The sequence below is a fragment of the Malaya genurostris genome, chromosome 2 (genome assembly GCF_030247185.1).
Source record: "Malaya genurostris strain Urasoe2022 chromosome 2, Malgen_1.1, whole genome shotgun sequence".
NCBI lineage: Eukaryota > Metazoa > Arthropoda > Insecta > Diptera > Culicidae > Malaya > Malaya genurostris.
In genome coordinates this window covers 346,945,497-346,971,085 of record NC_080571.1, presented here as the reverse complement: position 1 = coordinate 346,971,085, position 25,589 = coordinate 346,945,497, and the positions used below count along the sequence as shown (strand labels likewise).

At 38.2% G+C, this 25,589-nt stretch overlaps 1 protein-coding gene across 1 annotated transcript in view; it reads right to left on the bottom strand.

The window, feature by feature from the left end:
• Positions 1 to 22,382, bottom strand: part of LOC131432006 (neural cell adhesion molecule 2-like) — an 89,850-nt gene extending 67,468 nt beyond the window's left edge. The window contains exon 1 of the mRNA XM_058598016.1: positions 21,720 to 22,382. Coding sequence (XP_058453999.1) covers positions 21,720 to 21,786 — 67 coding nt within the window. The 5' untranslated portion in view covers positions 21,787 to 22,382. The remainder of the gene's footprint in view (positions 1 to 21,719) is intronic.
• Between the last annotated feature and the right edge of the window lie 3,207 nt (positions 22,383 to 25,589).

The following is a 25,589-nucleotide window of genomic DNA, read 5'->3' as shown; positions in this document are numbered from 1 at the left end:
CAGCTACGTTTGTGATAGCAGGCAAAACCAGTCACCAGATAATTCCTCAGTTCCGTTGAAAACTATCTTCGGTTCTCCAAAGCGTAGTTTCAGGAATGGCTCCGGGAGCAATGAATTGTCTTTTGCTTCCACTTCAATAGACCCGTTTGCTCATTTAACAATACCGATATATGACGGAAAATGACGGAAAAAGGACAAAGGGTGTTTCTGATAAATTTTCTGACTCACTGCATAGTTTGCGACAACGCAGTTCAAGTTTGAGGTAGTTCGGTTCATTGGCCTGATACTGTTCCTAGATTGGTACTGCTCCGTTCTTTCTTCTTCTTAGGTGTTGTGCAGTGGGACGTGCGAGAAAGTCATTTCCTCTTTGAGTCTTCTACAGGCGAAACGACGTGAGAAAGTTCTTTCATAAATAATAAACCATTTTCCAACTGCATGGTTTGAATGTTTGATTATGAACTGATTGTTTCATTGAAACGCAATGGAGCTTACTGATGAATGCAAATAAGCTGGAATTTTATATTCACAAGATGTCAAATGAAATACAGAAATGTATACTATCCTGAAAACAAACAATTTTTTTTGTGTGTCTGGAACCTAATTAATTTCAACACACATTCAAGTACAATCCTGACCTTTCCAGGCATCATTGGAAATACTTTAATTACATACAATAATTTCCAGCCATTCGTTTCTAAACAAACAGTCATCGAGGCCCGATCGACCCTTTTCGATTTCCCATTGATTTATGACCAAACGTTTCGATTTCTCATTAACTTTCTGTCGAAAGTCGAATAAACATAGCAACCCGGGAGTGCACAATCGTTTCCACTGCAATTTTTCCCATTTGATCTTCCCTTAGCCAGCGGCCTACTATGATTGCCGGTGCTGGAGATACCTGTGCCGATGAACGAGAGCTTGGGGCATAGACTGTGTGCTACTTTTGTTGCTTGGGTGAGGCAGTTGAATGAAAATCATGCGAGTTAATTTCAATTATGCAGAAACTAATTTTCGTTTTCTCCGAACCAGCTCGGGAAACACGGAGCATTTGACTGAAAATTTTACGCAATGCCAAATGATTGTACACCGATTGAAAATGTTTTCATGTTCATTTAATTTGTAAAGATGTTACGAAAAATTCTGTTTCTGTCAACACATTAATAACCATTTTACATGAGCTTCTAATAGAAGCATTTCGCGCTAACTCTTGCGAACGTTGGTATAATTCTCTCAGTGTTTTTTAAAATTCCTTAGCATGTCACAAAAAAGGCGGATGGCTAATGACAGAGACATAACTGGAAGACGTAAATACGAATAAAACTGACATATTACTTTCACACTTCCGAATATCAAAATTCGCTTTAGTTCCAGAATGGTAACAGTGCATTTATTCCAAGATATGTGTTATTGACGACAAACATATTCTACTACATAAATAAAACTAAAAAAATAGTAGATTTATGTACTCAGTGAAGGAAAAGTTCGTATAGTTCTTTGGGAATATTTTAATAGTTCTAAAAAGAACAACTTTGAACAACATCCTAATAATAAGAGCAACCCTAATACCATCTGCATCAGAATATAGCTTTTTTGTCACTGATCGTTTGTTCATAGCTTTAAAGCTTAAGGCCAAGTCACAAATGTTTGTGTCCCCCTAAATTTTGAATTCGGATTACTGTGCAGTGTTTTATATCGTGTAACACATGATTTCTTCATTATTCGGTTAGGAAATGCTGGAGTTATGGTAAAATGAATGTAAAAGAGAGACTTAATTTTGGGACAAGTTTTACAAAAAATCAATATATTATAGTAAAATTTACTAAACTCGAATGATGCTTCAATTATGGGGTAGAAATGCACCCCAAAATTTATAACACTTAACTAAATGACGCTGATGGTGGATTACACGAATACAAATAAGTGTTCCCATATCTCAAATCTTATCGAGAAACTTTAGTACAGTCGTCTGGAGATAATGATGAAGAAATATTAGTGTATTTGAATGCTAGTGCCGGTCTTTTGTCTATGTTTTGTTTTACAGATTGATTCCACTTTTTTTTTGAAAATGTTCTACTTTACTTCTTATTCAGACTTGATCAGTTCATGTCGTTTCCTCGATAGCAAGGTAATATAACTGTTGCGGAGGTCCCTCGTTCGTCATCGGTTCGGTGTAACTAGCAACCAGGCTCGCGGATAGCCAACCTTCTGGATCAAGAGATGTGACACACAAAGGAAACGTGCACGAGAATAACCTCGATCGATCAGCGTGAATATTGCATTTGAGCGAAATTTAGTTAATCTGAACACTGAAATTGTAAGAACACTTTATAATGAATTCCTAATATTAATAAAATATTATTTCAGCTTTGAAGCTTACCGTGAAGGTCTACTGTGAAGAACGTGTTTAATTTACGACAAAAGAGAAATTTCGTTACAATTTCTTCAAAGAATTTCACTATTAGTGAATAATGGAAGAGTCATTTGGATTTGACTGCATTTTTTGCGATCGCGAAAATGCCTCGGAAAATATGGTACAATGTGACAGGTGCCAGTTATGGTGCCACTATAGCTGTGCCGATGTGAATGAATCTATTTCTGAAACAAACCGAAGTTTCGTTTGCATGAAATGTAAGTCAACCGTAGACCGACATACTGAGACAAAATCACAGCGCAGTGGTAAAAGCAAAATCTCGGCAGCACCGACAGCATTGCAAATTCAAATGCTAGAAGAGCTGAAAACATTGCGTTTGAAACGGCTAGAGGAGGAGGAAGAATACTCGCGAAAGATGTTGGAACAAAAAGAAGAGTATCGGAAGAAACGCCAAGAGGAGGAAGAAAAGTCCCTACAAGAAAAATTCGATTTGATGGCCTCAAACTTAGAGGACGACGAGCAAAATATTCGTAGTAGCGTAAGTGGAGCAAAGAACCGAAGTGCAGTTGAAAAGTGGTTGATGAGTCAGCAGGGTTTATCGCAAGGTGAGCCATCTATAAGATCCACACACAGAAACACACATTCGATGAGTAGCGCTCGTGCAACGCAGTACACGTGTCATTCGCAGTCTCCGACAACCTCGCCACAGCTATCGAACGATCTTTCGGCGTCATCGAAACTATTAGATTGTACCTCGAGACCGGCCACAACTGCTAATGCAGTCACGGGTCCGTCTCGTCAACAAATCGCTGCCAGGCAGGTAATGAAGTGTGAGCTGCCATCATTTACGGGCAATCCTGATGATTGGCCCCTGTTTGTGAGCAATTTCACTGTGACGACGGCGGCGTGCGGTTACACAGATGTGGAGAACATGGTGCGACTCCAACGATCGTTACATGGTCCCGCCCTGGAGGCAGTAAAAAGCCGCTTGCTCTTACCAGAATCGGTTCCAAGCGTCATTGAAACGTTGAAGAAACTTTACGGAAAACCAGAAATGATCATTAATTCTCTACTAAAAAAAGTGCGCGGCGTCCCACCGCCAAAAACCGATAAACTTGAGACGGTGATTACCTTTGGAATGGCAGTGACGAATCTTTGTGACCATTTAATAGCAGCTAAACAAGAGGCACACTTGTCAAACCCGTGCCTACTAGCAGAACTGGTAGATAAATTACCCGCTAATCTTAAGCTTGAATGGGCCTGTGTAAAACGTCGAACGGACTATGTAAATCTCGAATCATTTTCGAAGTTTATGTCTGGTATTGTAGACGCAGCTGTCGATGTGACGCCATTACCATTCGACTGCCCCAGAAACAAAGAGAAGTTGAGATTAGAGAAATTGTATGTTCACTCGCAGGATGATTCGGAAATCGAAAAAGAACCTTACGATACAATGTCATTGACAATGGAACAGAATCGTATGCCCACGAAGCAGTGTTGCTGTTGCGCGAACATAGATCATCGTATAGCAGATTGTACAAAATTCCTCAGTCTCACGATAGATGAACGTTGGAAGTTTATTCAGCAGAAAGGGTTGTGTAGAACATGCTTGTGTATGCATGGACGTTGGCCTTGCAGAAATTGGAAGGGATGCAAAGTAGACGGGTGCAATCATCGCCATCATACATTGCTTCACCCTAATATAATCGAAGTAAACAAATCATTGGTTGCAGTGCACGCATTGACATCATCTAATTTGTTTCGCATTGTCCCCGTACGGTTGTATGGGAACAAGAGACATGTGGATACGTTCGCTTTCCTTGACGATGGTTCGTCTCTCACCATGATCGAGGATACACTAGCCTTTGATCTGGGCGCAGAAGGCCCTCGCACATCGTTATGTTTACGCTGGACGGGGCAGATAGAGCGGACAGAGCCCGATTCGCAGTTAATTCGTATTCAGATTTCAGGTGTGTCAAGCAAGAAAAGGCACTGTTTGGAAAATGTTCGAACTATTAGCCTAGCAGACTTTCCTTCCCAAACGCTCTGTTACAAAAAATTGTCTCAAGTATATCCTCACTTGAGAGGTATCCCTGTAGAAAGTTATGAATCCGTTCGACCTCGTATCCTGATAGGTATTGATAATCTGCGAGTGCAAGTACCGTTGAAAATTCGTGAAGGTAGGAAAAATGAACCGATCGCTGCAAAAACACGTTTGGGGTGGTGCATCTATGGACGTGCTACGACTAAACGTTCTCCCGATGGTAGTGCATTTAACAACTTGCACGATAGCCCGCAACCCGGAGATGAAGATCTCCATCAGTTAGTAAAGGAATACTTCGCCATCGAAGGTGCTACAATCACAAAAAAAATGGAATCGGACGCCGACAAGCGCGCATTAGACATCCTCAAAAAAACGACAAGAAGAGTTGGTCGTGGGTTTGAATCAGGGCTTCTATGGAAACAAGACAGTGTGCATTTTCCTGACAGTTATTCAATGGCCCTTAACCGCTTGCAAGGACTAGAAAAAAGACTACAACGGGATCCGTACTTACGCAGTAGGTTAGAAGAACAAATTCGCGATTACGAGACGAAAGGGTATGCTCACCATGCTACGAGTGATGAATTGTGTTCTATTGACGCCAATAGCGTCTGGTACCTGCCTCTCGGCGTTGTGAAGCACCCCCGTAAACCAGAAAAAATCCGACCGTTTTTGACCCCTTAGGGTTAATATCTTGTTACACCGTGCATGGCAAAATATTAATACAAGATATTTGGAGAGCGGGAACTGCCTGGGACGAAGAAATCAGCGATAACTTGAAAAGTAAATGGCAAAGATGGGTAAAAGTTATGCAGTCTCTTGATCAAATATTCATTCCACGATGCTTTCTACCAAAAGCTGATATAACATCCTTGGAGTACTGTGAACTTCATACGTTCGTCGACGCCAGTGAAGCAGCCTATGCTTGTGTGATGTACTTGCGATGTGTCTTCAAAGGTCCAAACTGCAGTCTAGTAGCATCGAAGACAAAGGTTGCTCCACTGAAACCTTTAAGCATTCCCAAACTTGAATTACAGGCAGCACTGATTGGTGTACGCCTGACAAGCAGTGTACGAGATGCTCTCACGTTGCCCATTAAACGGAAGTTCTTCTGGACAGACTCGACGACTGTGCTATCCTGGTTGCACTCTGATAGCCGACGTTATCATCAGTTTGTGGGATTCAGAGTAGGTGAAATCCTTTCCTTGTCGGAAGTAACGGAGTGGTGCTATGTCCCATCTAATTTAAATCCCGCTGATTGTGCCACTAGGTGGAAAAGCGGAGCCGATATAAGTCCGATGAGCAGTTGGTTCGTGGGACCGACGTTTTTATATAACTGCGAACACAGTTGGCCAAAATGCCCGATCTTGGCGGAAGAGAAAATTGAGCTGAGAAAGATTTTTCTGCACGAAGAAATTGTACCGATTATCGATCCCCAAGTAACAATTTTTGTTACGCTAACTTATTTGTGACTAGTTTGCAACCAGAAATTTGAGTGATTGTTACTAACATCTAACCACTAGCGTAACTCAAAAAGCGCAATTTCTATTAGTTGCTAAGTCAGCTAAAAATAAGTTGTGGTTACGTTGGAATGCCATACTGAAATAACTTATCTTTCCATAACTTGAAAATAACTTGTTTCCAAGTAAACTAGTTGAAACTTAGTCACCATCGACATTATAAACATTGAATGAATCCAGAATACTTTTCTATCATCAATAAAAAAGCAGAAGAGTACTTTAAGTCACACACTTGATACAAGGTACAAATTTCATAACGATCCAAAAACTGTCGAGCGGAATTCAATTTTACTTAACTGTTTTTTATGCGCCTTTAATCAAAATCTGTATATAAAGATATAAAAATAAACAACAAAATAACCCTATGTTCAGAATGCTCAAAATTATTCCAAGTAGAGTGATTTCTCATCATTTTAAACTCATATATCATGAGAACTATAATATTATCACAATCGATGTTCAATCCCTATATTATTTTCTTCGTGTTTATGACAGTGAATAGAACAAAAATGACTATTCTGCCTTTCACTACTTTCGGCAAAAAGTAGTTTTGAAAACAGTAATATCCTGGTTTTATTTACGTTTCATACACTTCTTGAGACTCCATATTGTGTTCGCCATATTCAAGCCAACAAAGGTTGTTTTGTTTGCATTTTAGTTATCATAACGTTGGGAAAACTTACCGATAACTATCTGAATTAATGAAGAAATTATATGTTATAATCTTATAATATCTAAGTTATTGCTATGTCAATTCACAGTAACGATTCATATATATGTTAACGTATTTATAATGGTTTCGCAACGGAAAATAAACCTTTTTTCAACTAGTAGCTAAAAACATAGATGTGATTAAAGATATGTTAGAATCAAGTAACGATAACTTACAAATGATAGTTAGTTTAATGTTTACGTTATAAAGAAACACTGCTGTCACCTTGTTTTACCCAGTATAACATAAAAGACATGTTCGTGTTCTTATTGCAACACAGTTGGGTTAAGTGGTATCAAAACTAGTTATGGGTTGCTACTATTGAAGTCAAATAAACTTATTTTTAACTAGTGGCTAGAAGCATTGTTGTGATTAGAAATATGTTTGGATTAAGTAACGATAGCTTATGAATTATATTTAATTCAATATGACACAAGGATGTTATGATTGGAAACCTAAATAACTGTTTCGTAACTAGTTTTTGTTATGATGAAACATTGCTGTCACCATGTTTTAACCAGTATAACATAAAACACATATTCGTGCTCTTGTTGCAACATAGTTTGGACTTTGTCGTATTAGAACTAGTTGCGGATTGCTACTTGGGTCTCTCTCGGTTCTCGTCGTGGGAGCGATTGTTGCGAACGGTTTGTTTCGTATATCGCTTCACGGGAATTCTACGGCGAGGTAAACGTCATCGAACCAATCCAACTGGACTAATTACACAAGAGGAGTTTCAGAAGGCCGAAATATTTTTATGGCGTTTGGCGCAGACGGATTCATTTCCCGACGAGTATCGAACTTTGCAGAAACTCGAGAAACCAGGAGTCTACCGTGGGAAGCTTTCGAGGTGCAGCCCTCTATACAAGCTCACGGTATTTTTGGATGGCGATGGAGTGATAAGGTTGGGAGGTCGTATAGGGGCTGCACCTCACATCCCCTACGAAGCTAAGTACCCTATCATCCTACCCAAAACCCATACAGTGACCAGTCTTATCATTTCTAGATATCATAAACAGTTTCTTCATGCAAACCACGAGACAATTGTGAATGAAATAAGGCAACGTTTTTGGATCCCTAGCCTTCGATCGATCGTTCGACGTGTAACAAAAGATTGTCAATACTGTAGAGTCTATAAAGCGGTACCCCAGCAACCTCAAATGGGACCGTTGCCGAAAGTAAGACTAACACCGTTTATAAGGCCGTTTACTTTCACGGGTGTCGACTACTTCGGACCAGTTCAAGTTAAAGTAGGACGCAGTTTGGCCAAACGATGGATTGCACTTTTCACATGCCTTACGGTGCGGGCTGTGCATCTGGAAGTTGTTCACTCCCTCTCGACTTCGTCGTGCATTAAAGCAATTCGCAGGTTCGTGATCCGACGAGGAGCACCACAGGAGATATACTCTGACAACGGAACAAATTTTATAGGTGCCAGTCGCCTACTAATGGATCAAATGCGTGTTATAAATGCAGGATGCGCACAATCCTTCACAAGTGCTCGGACCAAATGGTTCTTCAATCCGCCGGCTACGCCGCACATGGGTGGAGCGTGGGAACGCATGGTGCGCTCGGTTAAAACGGCCATGGCAGCAATTGCGAACAGTCAACGCCATCCGGACGATGAGACACTCGAAACAATCATTCTAGAGGCAGAAGGAGTGGTTAACTCTAGGCCACTCACATATGTTCCTCTAGAATCAGCAGAAGCCGAATCTCTTACCCCAAGTCATTTTTTGTTGTATGGTAGTTCAGGAATAACTCAACCACCAACGGATTTCTCGCAAAGTGGTCCTGTCCTTCGTGATAGCTGGAAGTTAGCCCAACACTTAGTTGATGAATTCTGGCGCAGATGGATCAAAGAATATGTTCCGATGCTCACGCGGCGCACGAAGTGGTTCGATCCGGTGCGACCCATCCAAGAAGGAGATCTAGTCCTCGTTATAGACGATTCGAAAAGAAACCTTTGGGAACGGGGCATAGTTCGCGACGTGATTACTGGCAAGGATGGACAGGTGCGATCTGCAGTGGTGCAAACGACCAGCGGTATAAAAAGACGTTCAGCAGTTAGACTTGCCCTTCTTGAAGTCGCCAAGAAGTGTAATGAACCTGAAGATGGCGTGGCAAGTTTCCAGTTACACGGGGAGGGGGATGTTGCGGAGGTCCCTCGTTCGTCATCGGTTCGGTGTAACTAGCAACCAGGCTCGCGGATAGCCAACCTTCTGGATCAAGAGATGTGACACACAAAGGAAACGTGCACGAGAATAACCTCGATCGATCAGCGTGAATATTGCATTTGAGCGAAATTTAGTTAATCTGAACACTGAAATTGTAAGAACACTTTATAATGAATTCCTAATATTAATAAAATATTATTTCAGCTTTGAAGCTTACCGTGAAGGTCTACTGTGAAGAACGTGTTTAATTTACGAAATTTCGTTACAATAACTTTAGTGTGTACGATGGAAAATCTGGACATCTGGTCTTGTGTCGTCTATTACTACGCTAGATAACGCATACACGATTCAGTGGCTTAGTATTTTCTCGGGATAGACTCTAGAACACAATAAACAATACTTTTCGAGTATTTAAGTTCGTTTACAAGCGGTCAGATTGATAAGTCAACGGCATACAACTACTTCTTGTACGCGTTCTTCTTCTGAAATCGTGTTTTGTTTAGTGTTTACAAATACAAGTGACAGTCGAATTTCACAAACCTATGCAAAATTTCAGATCAAAAATAGACACTCACTACTCTCAAAGCAAACAATCAAACGAAAGGTGTTATAATCTGATAGCCTGCTATTGAATTTAATTTTAGTTGAATTGCCGGTTCCGGAATTACGGGATAATATGAGCAAATTTATGAGAAAGTGTGCACTCAATTTTCTCGGAAAATTCTTAACCGATTTCCACAAACTAAGATGCAATTTCTTTGAAAAGTTCTCGAATTCAATTCGGATCCGACTTCTTGTTCCGGAATTACAACGCGATAAGTGGGAAACAAAGCATTTTGCACAAGTGATGGCGAATAGAGGTGCGACTTTTTTCTGAAACTGACTGGTAAATTCTTCTAGTTTGCAGATCTTATCATTTGGTGGATATCTAAACTTGCTTTGGTACTACTAGTCCCCAGTTTTCGGTTCCGAAAGCACTGATAATAATGAAGAAAATCTACTAAAATGGAACTCACTTCGATTTCACAGCAATGATTTAGCCGATTTTCTCAAATCTTGATTTGAATTAACATTCTAATTGTCTCAACTAGATCTTTGTGGACGGTTTTTTCTGCGCGTGTTTATATACTCCCGCGAAAAAAGAAGACCTCAGTGTACAAACAAAGACATTTTGTGATCTCGAAGAACTGAGTCGAATGGTAATTTTTTTTCAGTAATACGAAATTCTAGTGACATGACACTGCACAAGAATAACTCCTGGGCAATAATATGATTTGTCAGCAGATGTAATATAAAAAGATTTTCCCATGTGATCACATTCGGCAGCCGGCTGCCCAGAGTTTGTTCTTTCTTTCGTCTTGGATCAAACCCACATGGTCGGTCTCTCTGGGCCATTTTCAATATTGGTAGTTTTTGGTTTCGCAAATCTTTACGAGATCCTAAAAAAGTAGCTATCAAAATGCATTTTCAATTGGAGATGAACTAGCTTTGAAATATAACTTACAGCTAACCAAATCCAGGAAAAACGAGGCAATCTATTTCTTTTTGTATGAAATAGAGGACATCACAGTACTTCATGGCTTGCGGAAGAAACCAACCGTTAGTTAATGTCAATTGTCCATCAAGAGGTTTTTCGAAATTAATTCATTTTTCAAGATAACTCTTTTATGTTAGTAAGAAAAATAAACCGAACGGAAGCAAGCAGCTGAACTGAATCACTTCAAATCGGGGGAATGCAAACAGTGTTAAACACTGAGAAGAAAAAAGATTGTTACTGTGTTTTCGAAGAAGAATCCATTTTAGATTCCACTTTAAAATATAAAACGAATTTTACAGGTGACTCAAATGATTGAATATTCTATTTGTAATAACTTTATGTGGGATGAGAGTGATTTTCACTAGTTCCGACTGTAATTTCTATTCGGCTAGCAAGTGTGACTGTATAAATTTATATACACCACTTACCAACCAAGCAGATGTGTGCTTCTGTGACTCAGTCGATTAACGGGCGTACTTTGTGATCCAACGATTCTCGGTTCAAGTCGCGGCAGCCGCTATCAGTATTTTTGTTTATTTCACTGAATTCCATGTTATGGAATTTTCAAATCACATAATATTACATGTTTTTGCATGTAAATTTGCGTGAACTGCGAGGCTCAAACTAAGTGCTTCTTATAATATGTAAAATTATTAGATTTTTTAAAAGTGTACTTGAAAGTGCACACTTAATAATTTTTACATCTTATTAGATGCACATAAATAGAGCGTCACAATTCACGCAAATTTACGTGGAAGAACATTTAATATTGTGTCTAAAACTCCATGACATGAAATTCATTGAAATAAAAAAACTTGTTTTTGTAGCAACCGCGACTTGAGCCGAGAATCATTGGATCGCAAGTTCGTCTGATAATCGACTGAGCCACAGAAGCATGCATCTGCCTGGCCGGTAAAAGGTGCATTTAAATTTATACAGTCGCACCTGCTAGCAGAACGCAAGTTACAGTCGAAACCAGTAAAATTCAAGTTCATCTAACATTAAGTCATTACAAATGAGATTTTCCGTCATTTGACAAATTAGGTCTTTATGAATTACATCGTATGAGGGATTAAGTCACCTGTAAATTGAAATTTTTTTAGAGTGTGCGGAAAAATTGAATACATATAAATATAAATTGGGTCAGTCAATTACCACCTAGGTTCGAGTCCTAATCCCGCAGCCCACCTAGGTTCGATTCTTCATCTCGCACATAGTTTATCTGGACAAAAGAGGCAAATGATCATAAGGTTAAAACTTTTAGGATCAAAACAAATAGAAATGTCGGACGAATTCAGCTACACTGGCAAGCTACCTGTAAGATCAAAAGTGTAGTTCTGTTTAGCCGAACAAAATCCACTTTAATGAACATTGTAAAAATATTTAAAAATTAGATGTAACGTAATTTCTATTCTCCTATGCGAGATTTCCAACATCAATTTCTGAATATTTCTTCTCATATCAATTTTAAGTTTCTTTTTCGATTAGCACACCATGCAGCATTAACTTTAGTATAGATAAAGCTCATTTTTCTGCCTACGGTCGTTAAGATTGATTGAATTTCACATTTTTTGTCGCTTTCACACGACTAACCACTGCGAATGTATGAATTTGTAAACACTATTTACCTGCCACACAAATATATGCTTCTCTGGCTCTTTGCGATCAAATAATTCTCGGTTCGAGTACCAGTCATTATAAATTTTTTTGTTTTATACTTCATTGATTTTCTAGTCATGTGTGTGTGTGTGTTAACTCTGTAGTTTTTAATTTAATCAGCGTTCGTACGAGAAAAACAAATTGGAAAAATGACATGCGAATACAACTATTGAACCAAAACACTGCGAAAAAGCTATTGCAGAAACGGGACTCGAACCCGTAGTTAGGTTCCTTCCCGAGGAAATCGTTTTATCCATAAGGCTACTCTGCATGTGAAGCACACGAAGAGAATCAGCTTAATTGAACAGAAGAACCGAACATGTTCAGTTGTGCTTGGGCGCCACGTAGTTCAATTATAGTAGAGAAGAATATTCTTTCACTGTATTTGTAGTATTTTTTACAGATTTTCTGAAGGCTTAAGAAAAAATGAAAAACCAACTCTCTATAAAACTTGATTTAAGATAATAAGGAAAACAATATTTTTCGTGATTTGTTTAAAATAAGTTTTAGTTTATTCTATTATCGGCAATATGGCAAATAGCAGAAACTTTACGTCTGCTTAGCGGTTCAAATCGAGCTGCCGAATTTTGCATAAAGCCGTTCAATTTGAACTGCTATGCACTGATGAGTCAAAGACGAAACGTAAACATATTAAAAACGGTTATGCTTCCTAGCACAAAATTAGGCTAACCCCTGAATAAATATGTCATAGTTTTCATTCAATTGCTTGATTTGCCTCAAAACGGTATCGTTTTGTTGAAAAGGGGACATAAAAATTCATTTTACAATAACTTTCAAAGAGTTTCTTTCGACAAATCATTTTAAGTATCGAACAGAATCAAATTATTCAAATTTGAACCAAGCTATAAACAGTCATTTTTTCTAGGAGATTTTATTGATTCTGTTTATTTTCAGTTATTATTATTTACGAAATTAACTAAGCGATACAAATTGGAATTTTTTTGAAAACTTAATTTTTGAATGGCCTCAGTTGATTTTCGTTTTTCAATTGTTTGTTGATTTGTTTCGGCGAGAATTGAAACACTGTTTTCAACGTTTTTTATTTAGCATGACGTTTCGGTTATGCTTCAGCCATCGTCGGACGCATACGACATATAATTTTCGTCATTTACTACATACATTTTACAATTCCAATACTAATTAACATCAAATAACAGTCAATGTAGGCGTTCGACGATTGAACAAAGTTTCGGTGATCAGAACAAATAAAGATTTTCGTTGTTGCTTGAGAAAATCGATAAATTTAGTTCCTTTTGAAAAGAATTTTAAACCACAAAAGAAATAAAAGGTTTTGTTCCTCATTCTTTTAAAAGAAACAGTTCTTTTGAACCATTTGTGAACAAACTGCGTATTAGTAAATTGGACCTGTGTTTAAAATTTAGTGTGTTGTATGTCCCAGAGAGGCGATATTTAACAGAAAAATTTATTCCAGATAAAACCAGTGCCCGTCACTTGCAACTTCAAAGACTCCACTGAAACCTGAACAGAAATCGCATCCCACCAGTTAATGGTCCTGAAGAGAACAGTTTATTGAAATTTTGCTAGGCTGAAAGATTTAAACCTTTTAAACATTTTTAAAGTTTCCTTAATTCTCATCTTCGTTCTACCTAAGGTTATCTAAAAAAACTGCCTATGCAGAAAACCAGACCGAAATAAAGCAATAAAATCAAATAGGCGCGTACCCAAAAACTTTTTCTGATGGGATTTCAGAATATGATGATTAATTTCCATACGCATGTAAAAACGTATATAATTATTTGAAAATTTTTGTGGATAATGTCGTTTTTTGGAAATAATTCATTTTATGATTAACCTCAATATGACGAATTTCGCGCTAAATCATAATCGTATTTGCAGGGTTTTTTCATATTCGAATTAAACTTTCTGAACATGTAGATATCACATTGCATGCTTTATTTTTCCAAAATTGATCTGGACTGCCTTTTAAAGAAAGTTAAACTTTTTTAACCATTTTTTTCAAATAGTTGACAAATTGGAGAAGAGATTCCACAGAATACGCAAACTTGCAAAAAGTATCAGTAATGGACAAGAAAAAATACACTGTTTGTTCCTAAAACTGCTCGCCTTACATTACATGGAAATTTTCGTTGAATTCAAAAGTGGTGTTTTTTTTTTCGTAAATTGACTTTTAGGAGGAAGTAAGGGATAATTTGAATCAAAAACAGTGTTTTGTAAATTTTTTACGGAGAAACAGATTAAGCAAACTTATTCAAACTTTTTTTTACATTATAAAGCATCATTTAAAGAATATTTAGGTAAATTCCCGTGTATTAATGTTGAAAATTACGGCGGTAACAGAGCATTCCGCAAAACCTATTTTGAGACACACTTAGCGCGATGAACACGATAACTCGGCGTAGAAATATGTGAAATCTAAGATGTTCTTAAATTTACTCAAAGTATGAGTTTTTTCTACCCCCTCCGTTGTTCTCAAGTTATTATTTTGATTTTTTAACAGTTCGTACCATAATATGGAAATGGAAAAATTAAAAAAAAAACGTAGGGAGGAGGCATTTTATACCAGGAAAGTATGTTTCAAGTTTGAAAAGAATCGGTTCAGTAGATTTTGCAGGATCGTATTGACGGACTTCAAAAAATTGGTTTTCAGATTTGAATTTAAATTTTTAAATTAGAGCTTTTAACGTATTCACAATATTTTTTATGAATTCATCGCAGCCAAGTAATCATTAAAATAATGGAAAGATACATTAACAGCATAAAACGTTTGACAATTCTACAATCCGAAAGCAGAAATTCAAAACAATATTCGGGCGAGACGAAGTTCGACGGGTCAGCTAGTATATATAAAAATGCAGAGGTCATTCTTTGTAATCGCATCACTTAAGAACGGATGGACGGATTTACATGAATCTTTTTTGTTTGATTAGTTTCTACCCCCACCGGGTTCGCACATCAAAAAAATTAAGAAAACTTGCCGGAAAAGTGGGAAAAATCCATAAAATTGTTTTGTATGGACAATGGAATTTTCCATTGAAAAAGTCACCAATGCTTGCTAGATCTACGATTGATGTTTGGCGCGCAACGAGTTGCATAAGTGTTTGGTCGTCGAAGGAAAGAATACTAGATCATAGGAAAAATCGTTTGGCGCGCAACGAATAGTTTTGAGTGGAGATTTCACATGCATATTTGATTCATGTTATTTGTCATTTCGAGTCACGTGCTTATTTATATATCACAATTATTGCTTGCCAAATGACTCAATAACGGAATGCATATGACTGTTCTAGAAAACCGCTGTAGACAGGAGAAAATGTTCTGATATCGTTTACCAGTTGATGGATTGTGTGTAATGGAGTTAGATAAATTATATTGGTCATCGTGAGCGCGAGTTAAACAAATCAGAAAAATTTTGATTGAATCAATACATTGTTCTGAAGAAGCGCTAATATCAAACTAATAGATTTTCGTTGCTTTCTAATGATTTAGCGCACATAATAAGTGGCCATTAGATATCAATATTCAATATGATTATCATAATGGATTTATACTGCCATTTTATATTTTATATTCTGGGAAGAATGTTCAAATTTGCAAGATCAATATCAAATTAAAATTTAAGCGACGTTTCACTAAGCAACTAAAAGTTCCACAGTGCCTGACAGGCCCGTTTGGGGTTTCAAGAGAGGGGGGTTCAAAAGAAGGGGGACAGGTTCAAAAGAAGGGGGACAGGGGTTCAAGTAGGGTGGAGATTCAAGGGTGGGGATGGCGCACAAATTTGAAGGAAAAGTCAAGTTATTTGCACTTTTATATAATAGGTACTCTATTGTTCATGGAACCTAATGTTGAAAAATTTTCCATTTGGCGAAGAGGGGGATGGGGCAGATGTATGGATGTAGTTGTTAAAACCCTTAAAAACCCCCCTGCGCACGGGCCTGGTACCTGAACAATATCCACTTTATTAGAGCCCTGAAGTACGCGTGGCACTTTTTAGCAACTTGAATATACAGAATAAGTTCTAAGAAATCTTTCTCGCTGCTTAAAAACTGTACAAAGAAGTATATTCTATTGCGTCGAGTGAACATTCAAGAATTAGTAATTCCTTAAAACGGACTGTTGAGAATGGTTTGCATGCTTTGTATGTATATGTTAAGTTTATCAATATAAAATTCTAATTAATGAGCTTTTTTATTCATTACCAAAAGCAAGAATCACATCTGGAAGAGAAAGCGTGACACTTTACATCCTTTATGTCGAAGCCATTAGAATAAGATTTTTTATTGACTTAAAGGATGGGATGACAATCTGTGCATTTGCTTAATTTTTTGCTTAACAGAAGTATTTCACATTAATTTTTGGTGTTATTGCTTTTTTGAGTTAAAGCGAATATGTGTCGAATTCCGTTGATTGTAGGATAAATAATCAGAAAAAAAGGCGGGTGGGTAATGTCACAGACATAACTGGAGGTCATGAATACGACTAAAACTGACATGTTTCTTTCTCACTTCCGGATAAAGATAATCATTCGTATAAGATTTTGTATATTTTGCAACTTTCATTGCTTCGCTTCCAGAATTTTAACGATGCATCTGTACTACAGTACGAATAAATGACTACAAACACATTCTACCATACAATTAAAAAAACACGGGACAAATACAGTTTTGTAGATTTAGATACTAGTAGAAATAAACTTCTAAAAATCCTTTGGAAATATTTTAGTAGTTCTAAAAAAACCGCTTTGTGTAATTTGTCCAATGTTTATAACTGGTAAAATTTAAGAACTAATATAGAAATCTGGGACCCGCTCCAAATTCAACTGCAAATTTTCGGAATCTAGATCATAAACTCAGGTCAAAAATTTAGTTCTAAGAGTAAGGAACTGTTGATATTTTTATAATTTTCCAAATTGCGTTATAGAACTAAATTCTGAACTTTAACATCAAGTCTTAATATAGGAACTGAATTCAGTTCCAGCATCTAGTTCCAGAAATCATGTTAACAATTTAGTTCTTACATGTAGGTTCTGAATTCTGGAAACAAATGCTGAAACTGGGTTTATGAATTAAATTTTGAAAATTAATTCAGGAATTAAACTCTGGTTTTGATTTCAGTTTTTAAATGAATGTTCGGTGACCTAATATTTAGTGTCAGAATACAGATCTAAAATTCATATCCTGAATTTTGTTCATGAATTCTGATGATAAAATCCTAAATGATATCTCTGGATTCGAATCCCTGACTAAGGAACTAAATTTGAAACCAGTTTCAAAATCCAGAAACAGAATTCAGTTCTAGTCATAGTTTTAAATTCTGAACCAGTAATATGGAACTAAATTTTGAAATTTGAAAAATTTGTTTGGAGCGCAACGAGATGTTTTGTGTGGAGATTTCACATGCATACTTGATCCACGTGATTCTTCATTTCGAACCAGGTGCTGGAGCATTCACATATGTTTTCATAGACACATCTAATGCAGCGGTGATATGAACATAGTTAGAATAAGCGGCAATAGTAAAATGATTCTATCACAATTATCCACTGCCCGTATAGAATCGGATCGCAAAACGAGAGTTGCTTCAGAACGAATCCCTACCCCACCGTGCGAACCCGTGATGCTCAGACAGGTCATCGAGAGAAAATCGCTTTCGCACTGGTATCCATTCTATGTTAAATGCCGGTTTTTTGTTGCTGAGATGATATTCGTCTCTCTTTGGATGGCGCTGATTGAATCGTGTGAAGAGTTGCTAAGGAGTGTATCGAAAAGTATTTAGCAACATTGATTATTGAACAAAAAAGCGAAAAAAAACATATTTTGTCATCAGTTTTCGATATATTGTAGAAAAATTACATTTTTATGCATTTCACTGTTTATATTGAAGAAAATCCCAGTTTCTGTGAGACGCTCGCACTTTGGACTTGACATTCTTAATTAAATTCTGCAATTGGCCGAAGATCCGGGCAGTTCGGTGGGTTGATGTCCTTTTCCACGAATTGTACATTATTTTTTGACAACCACTGTAGAACGGAGTTGGCGTAGTGGGCTGAAGCCAAACCGGCCAGAACAGAGGAGGAGCCTTACCCAAGTAACAATTCGAATGCCTAATGGTTTTGATTGTAATTTATAGGAGTTTTGTAATTGATTTTTCAATTACCACCTGTTTTATGACGACTATAATAAATGTCTTTTTTGACAAGTAATATCATAGGTTTCAAAGCTTCTATAAAACTTTTTACCCAGACTAACAACTGGACTAAAAATAAAACAATGTGTACTAGAATAAAACCATACAAACACTCTTAATATTGCTTTCAAACATTCTCTTTAAAACATTATTGTCAGTTAAATTCTTTCATAAATCTAGTTTTGTGTGTGTGCGTGTTCATTAGATGACAGTTTCACTCAGAGCAAATTTGAGGGTTCTAAAGTACATTTATGACACATTTGTTGTGGGCTATTTGATTTATTGCTTCTTGGGTTAAGTGTAATTTGCATTAAAAGGAATTTCATGGCCGCCATTATGATGTTCTATACCGTAGCATTTATTGACATCAAATATACTTCGAAATGCAAAAACGACTAAAAATGATGGGCCTTAATGATTCATTTTCAGAACGTATACACAAGTTTTAATGCTACGAAATAGTTTTATACAAAAATGACGAAGAATCACAAAGAATAATTTTCAAAAATCATGGAGATTTTCGCAAAAACTGCATTTATTTCAAGGTGATTAGTTATAATTCTTATTTTTATCCAAACATTCACGATAAAAATAAAAGCGCATGAAGTTTTTAAGTTAGGAAAAAACCTAAAACTTGTAAATGAAATCTAATATATTCTTACTAGTTGCATTCAAAGCAGACATGACACACACATCTTTCTGTGTAGCCATGAAAAATATTATCAAAACGACAATTTATTCATAACGGAATTTATTCCTTCCGAATAAATTAAATGTTGATCGTAAAGCTGGTTTCAAAATTTTCTTGAATTTGGAGTTTTAATGCAGGTTTATGCTAATTCTTCACTTTGCTTTATTAACCATATGAAGAATGGTCCACTTGGCAGGAACATGCTCTTATAGAGGTTCTCAGTAGGCTTTCGTGGAGTTTAAAGTTTTAATGCAAGATTTATTATGTAGCATTGAAGACAGCTACAAGTATTAATTAATATTAAAATTGTTACTTGGGTATGCTTTCTGTACAGTGGCAGCATTCTCTTCTTCAAACATTCGACGATCGCAAACCACAGGTACAAATTGCTTTCTTGCCAGACCAACACCTTCTGCCCAAACTTTTCCATCGCCACCGTGGTGTCAGCGTCGTCCAGGTCCTGGTACACCGATCTTGTATAATATTGCGGTCCGGGCAGCGCTCGAGTCTTCCTTGGCGTAGGTTTCGTCGTCGATCAGGATGCATCCGTCTTTATTCTGTAGAATCCGGTTATACAGTTTTCGTGCTCTTGTTTTGGCCTGAACTTGCTGTGCCAGGGATTTTCTCGGCACCTTCTGTTTCTTGTACGTTTTCAGGGAGTTCCGAACTTTGATCCGTTGAATCATCCCGATGCTGGTGTTGAACTGCTTGGCCAAATCCCGCGTCGACGCCGATGGGTTTTTCCTGATGTACTCAACCACTTTTAAGTCCCGGCCGGGCTGGCTGGGACCCGTTTTCCTACCGGATCGGGCAAATCCTTCATGGAAAGGGTCTTACCGAACTTCTCGATAATATTTTTGACACTGGTGTAGTGTACTTTCACCCGTTTTGCAATTTCGTTGTACGTGACACCACTTTCGGAGTGTGCAGAATTTTCTTTCGCGTTTCCGGATCAATACGACTCATCATTGAAACGATAAACCGTACCGAAACCAATCGATTGCGCAGCTGTTATTGACATGTAAACAAACATGTCACCGCAAAACACGCTGCAAAAAATTAAGCCATTTCAGAGTAATAACTGTTTGAATGTTGCTAACTACCTTGTTATCGATACACTCCTTAGTGAGCGTTCTTTGATATGATAAAAGTCATTCTTGCTGAGAAGAATGCTCAAATTGGTAAGATCAATATCAACTTAAAATGTAAGCGTCGTCTCTCCAAGTCACCAAAAGTTCCTTCGTATCTAAAAATATCCACTGTATTATAGCTCTAAAGTAAGTGTGGCACTTTTTGGCAACTTGAACGTAACGAACAAGCTCCGAGAAAATGTTATCGATGCTTAAAAGCTGTACACATTTTCACATTAATTTTGGGTGATGTTTCCTTTTTTGGGCTAAAACAAATGTTTGTAGGAGAATGAGAAAAATATTAGAGAGAAACGTTAATCATTTAGTCGTTTGACAATTCTGCTCTCTTGTATACTAGCGTGGAACCAAAGTATGAATAAAAGATAGTTGTTACGTTCAGTGAAATAGAAGATATTAACAACAAGTTCTATCCATAATTCCCGAGGAATAATTTTCAATCGAAGTCTATTACATCATTACCAATTTTCTTGTGAAAATTTAAATTTATTCTACGATTAGATAACTCATTCATAAAATTTGCAATCTTTCGTCTGGTTTTTAAACTATAATAAAATTGATCATACTGTAGACTGTTTTTGATTACGGCAAACAAAATATGATAATAAAAAAAACCGTCTTCATTTCTCGATTACCGAACCAATTCCATCAAACCGCAATTAGTTCCATTCGTTCGTTCGGAGGATCCCCGCGGAGCCTCGGAATCAATCGTACCCAACAATCGCATCATGTTTTCCCGGAACAAAGGCCGAAAACAAAGAGAAATCCAATCTCGAGTTGATTGCTAAATGATGCAAACACGGAATCTTGTCAGTCGTCGAGAAGCACGTAATCTCCGGGAAAGCCGTTTGTTTTTTTTTCATCATATGTGCCCTTCTGTCCCGCCTCTACTTCCCCCGGAAACTGGCCACTAGCCGGGTGGACCATGGCCGCCTTCTCGGCTGTCACATCAAATCACGATCAATCATTCACACCACTGACGATGACTGTTATGATGATGACGATGATGATGATGACTACTGACTGCGATGGAGGTGAAAACTCGGAAAGCCACATAAGTGCGGACGACGACGACGACGACAAACGAACGAAACAAATGTGTTTGCTTTGACCGGCAATTATCCGTCATTTCCGCTTCACGACTTCTGAAGACAGCATAAACTGTCACAGCACTCGACAAACCTCATGGCCACCTTAGAGTGCTCCAGGGAGCAACCGCGGTTTGACGGTGGAATGCGTTAAGATTAACACAAAGAACGCGACAAAACGCCATAAAATTGTCACTTTTCTTATTTATCGTTGCACTTGTCGCGTTCACTGTTTTGTCGTTTTTTTTTTGTTAGTCTGAATTCCCGCTGCAATTTAAATTCAGATTTGTTTTTTTGTTCCGTTTTTCCACCACGTTTTCCGCTTTCACGACCTTGAGACAGCGAATGGAACGAGTTTTATGCTTTTTACGTTTGTTTTTTTGTTTTTCGTGGACCGTCTGCCGGGTTTAAACTCATCCTTGTTTGCCGCTTCGCAAATCCAATTACAAACAAAAGCGAAAGAATGTGTCGACTGCGGGCCTGCCCTGTGTGTGTGCGGTGTCCGAGGCTAGGAAAAGGTTTTAGACATGTTTGCATGTTTGCCACCCACCGTGAGACTGTACTGTACTGCATGGAACACGAAACTCACCGATAATGAGAAAGATGAAATTTAATCCAAAATGCATTCGGGTTACGGTAATCCTTAGGTTTGCCATCCTTTAATCCTTTTGGTTGTTCCGGGTTGTTGGCCGCCCGACGCGGAACGCTCGCAAGAGGGATACAGCACTAATTAATTTTATTTCTGGACAACTTTTTTGTCCGCCTTTGGGAACATTTGCTTCACAACTTGTGCAACACTGGATACTATTTACTGCTTTTATACTACAAACATTGGCCACCCTTTCCCCGTGTTCACAGTCGAATACGATAATTCAAATACGTAACTCAAACTCACAGCGAAGCATGTTATGAATTGTTTTACTTGCTTTTTATGATTTCTTTGCCAAACACTAATTGGATTACAATTCAAGTACTGCGACCCAAAACTCTTGCTTTTGTCAGTTTTACATCAACTAAACACTACAGTAATCACTTAATCCTTTGGTTATTTCTGTTTTTGGTTGAGAAAACAGCGATAATAATATTAAAAATAAAAACACAGTCTCCCGTCAATAATCACTGGAAATTATCAAAGCAACCGTTGCCTAATCACTCCGGAGCACCCCCGGCTACAGTGTGAGTGTGGAAGGCGCGCGCTATTACACTGCTTTCCACGTTCTACGTAGTCCCGCGAAACCGAACCGACCGAACAGCAAACCGAGACTGAATGGCAGTGCCGCCAACGGAGTGGGCCATGACGCATGGATCCTACCCTCATTTTCCACCCATCCGGAGCTGAGTGACCGCTTCGTTATGCGACAGTTGAAATGAACACAAACATCGGGTGCTCAGCATGCGTGCGAAGAAGGAAATTTTGAGTTCCACGAAGAAATGTGCCGTGTTTGCTGCTGTGAGTGGCTGCCGATTGGCACAGCAGGCGCTGATTGTTGGCAAGACAGCTGATCGAAATGATTGGCTTCGAGGCTAGAAGTTTTTTTTTTTTTTGCTTTTCATACGACCTTTGTACGTTGGGTTTATTATTTCGCAACCGCTCATAATAAACACCGATTCCCATTACCAATTTCAGTCAATTAAGCCATTATGATTTTTGTCACCTCATACAATTTCCCTGACCCCACCCCCCTCCCCCCCCTGGCCAAAGCCAATCGACCCAGAATGCAAATTGGAGTCCATAATTTAAATTTGCTATTCATACCGTCCCTGAACCGTCCCGTCGTCGGAACAATCGTCGGCTCATTTACTCCGCTTGAGCCGATTAGCTTTCATTGGTGCAAATGCTTTGTCCTTGTTGTGGTGTGTGATGTAATTTGATTCATTTGCTAGCGAGTAATCATTCGGATGTGATTAAAACGTGGTTTCATTTGAAACAACCGCAAATAGTTTTCAATTAAATTTCAATCACAATCAAATAATTCAAACTGAGCCGCGGTATTCTTCCATTCCCACCATCATCCCCGGCTTTCGCCGAACTGTCAAATTAACAAAGCACAACAATTCATTGTTCATTCGCCTAGATTTTTTGACATACTTTTATAGTTGCTTTCCGTACTGGAGTTAGCATGGACATGGAATTTCCCCTGCGAATAGATTTAACTTTTCATCCACATCCGCTCTGATCGACTCTGGCTCCGATCGCAGTAGGCCATGTAGTTCCTATAGCGTCGCACACTTGGATTGAGTTGGTCGGCCGGAAACAGAAGACAGACAACGAGTTACGAACTTAACGGTATGCGGTCCAATTTTTGCAACACTGTAGGCGTTGCAAAAAGACGAAAGACCGAATGTCAGATATTGGGAAAGTTTTTTCGGCACCTTTTGAACCATCAATAGACACTCCATCTTGGCACCGGTTGGGCGGGTAGTACGGAAAATCCTCCAGCATCAAGCGATTTGCGTCGGTGTATCGGAAAAACAAAACTTCCACCGACGACGCCTTGTTCTTGTTGTTCTTATTCACAGACGAGGCGAGAAGACCGAAAAACTAAAGTATTAAACAGCGTAAGAGGAAAAGTTTTACGAATTTTTGCCTCCCGGAGTGCCGGACTCTTTTTGATCCAACCCGTTCTTACTTGTTCGACCCCTCGTGGCAGTTTTCGGAAACACACCACCATTTATCAGCGCAAGGAAAAGTTTTTATGAGAAAAATTGTAATTGTTGAAACGTACAGCGTTGTTTTATGCTGCTGAGAGACGGTAGTAGTTTCGAAAGAACTGGTCCTTAGTTGTTAATAATTTCATGATTGAATGCGACTAACTTTTTGGAATGGGTGCAAAGCATAAATACTCAATTTGACAAGTAAACAAGCGGGCTGTCGGAGTTTATAGAACTGAACAAAGAAAAAAAACCACTCGACACATGCCCCCGCTTTTCTTCCGGCACCTTCAGGGTTTACTTCAACATTTCAACAGCATTTGCAAAATTACCCAACGTTAATCTTGGTGGGAGATCCATTCGGTCTGCCTCCGTTTCTTTGTTTAGCCGCTGACGGAATGAATGCAGTGAAAGCAGTGCAAAATCTCGGTACAGTGAACTGAGATCCTGCAAGGAAAATTGGATTATTATGGAATTATGAGCGAAGAAAGCTCGACGTTATAAATAACAGTAACGATTGACAGTGACTAATGCAGCGACCTTAATGATGTTTGCGAACACAGCGAGCGAGTGGCTTGCTAATTGATCATTAAAGCCATCGAAACTTTTACATTCTGTCCGATGCCATTGTCCCAAGATTCTGTTGTAAAGTGAAGCGAAACAGAAAGCGAGAGAGAGAGAGAGAGAGAGAAAAAAACTTACACTTCAGTCTAGGTAAATTAGTGTTGTCTTTATCAGAAACTCTACTCAGGGTAGTTAAAGTGTTTTCAGGACTCTTTTTCTTTTCATTTTACGAACTAGCTAAAATAGTTCAAGGAGATGTGTGAGTGGTTTCAAAGGGTTTCGAAATTTGTATCTAGATACTGCAAATTCAGAGTACAGATTTGTCTACAAACTGATGATTTGGCAAGGAATTTGTTACTGCTCACTCACCAGAAAATATATTGCTTTTGAGCCCGAGAGATATTCATTCGAATTAATCGAGTAAGGGTATATCACCCAACCTCAATTAACGATGTCTTCTTTTATGAAGTATCCGATTTGCATAACTTTATTACAAACCAAATTCAAATACATCGGAATCTTCACTTAAGAACTAAACCGGTGGTACGTAATTTGAACCAGTTCGTATGAAACGGATTGTGCAATTAATGTTGTGAAACCTTATCATACGGATATTTTCGGAATGGATTTGATAATTTGGAGTCAGAAAGTATCGTTCGGGGTCATTCCAAAATCCAAGATCCAAGATCCTTTGAAACCCTTGTAATATGGGTACTTTCGAAAGGGGTTTACTGAACAGATGTCGGAAAACGATATTCTTTGAAATCCCTTACAATAAGAGGATTTTCGAAACGGATTTGATGATAAGATATAAGAAAATGGTTTTTTCCCCGGTAGATCAACAGCTACGAATTTAGTTCAGTTTACGTCACACTGCATCAGAAACATTGAAGATGGAGCACAGGTTGATACAGTTTATACAGACCTTAAAGCAACGTTCGATCGTGTTGACCATACTCTGCTACTTGCGAAAATTCGAAAACTAGGTGCATCGGAAACATTCACCGATTGGCTCAAATCGTATCTTGTTGGCCGTTCACTTTCTGTTAAGCTTGGAAATTGTGAATCAAATAGCTTCTCGAATCTGTCGGGTGTGCCTCAAGGTAGCAATCTCGGACCTATGCTATTTTCTTTGTTCTACAACGACATCTGTTTTGTCTTGCCACCAGGGTATAGACTTGTTTATGCAGACGATCTCAAGCTATTTCATATCATTAGATCTGAAGAAGACTACAGGGCCTTA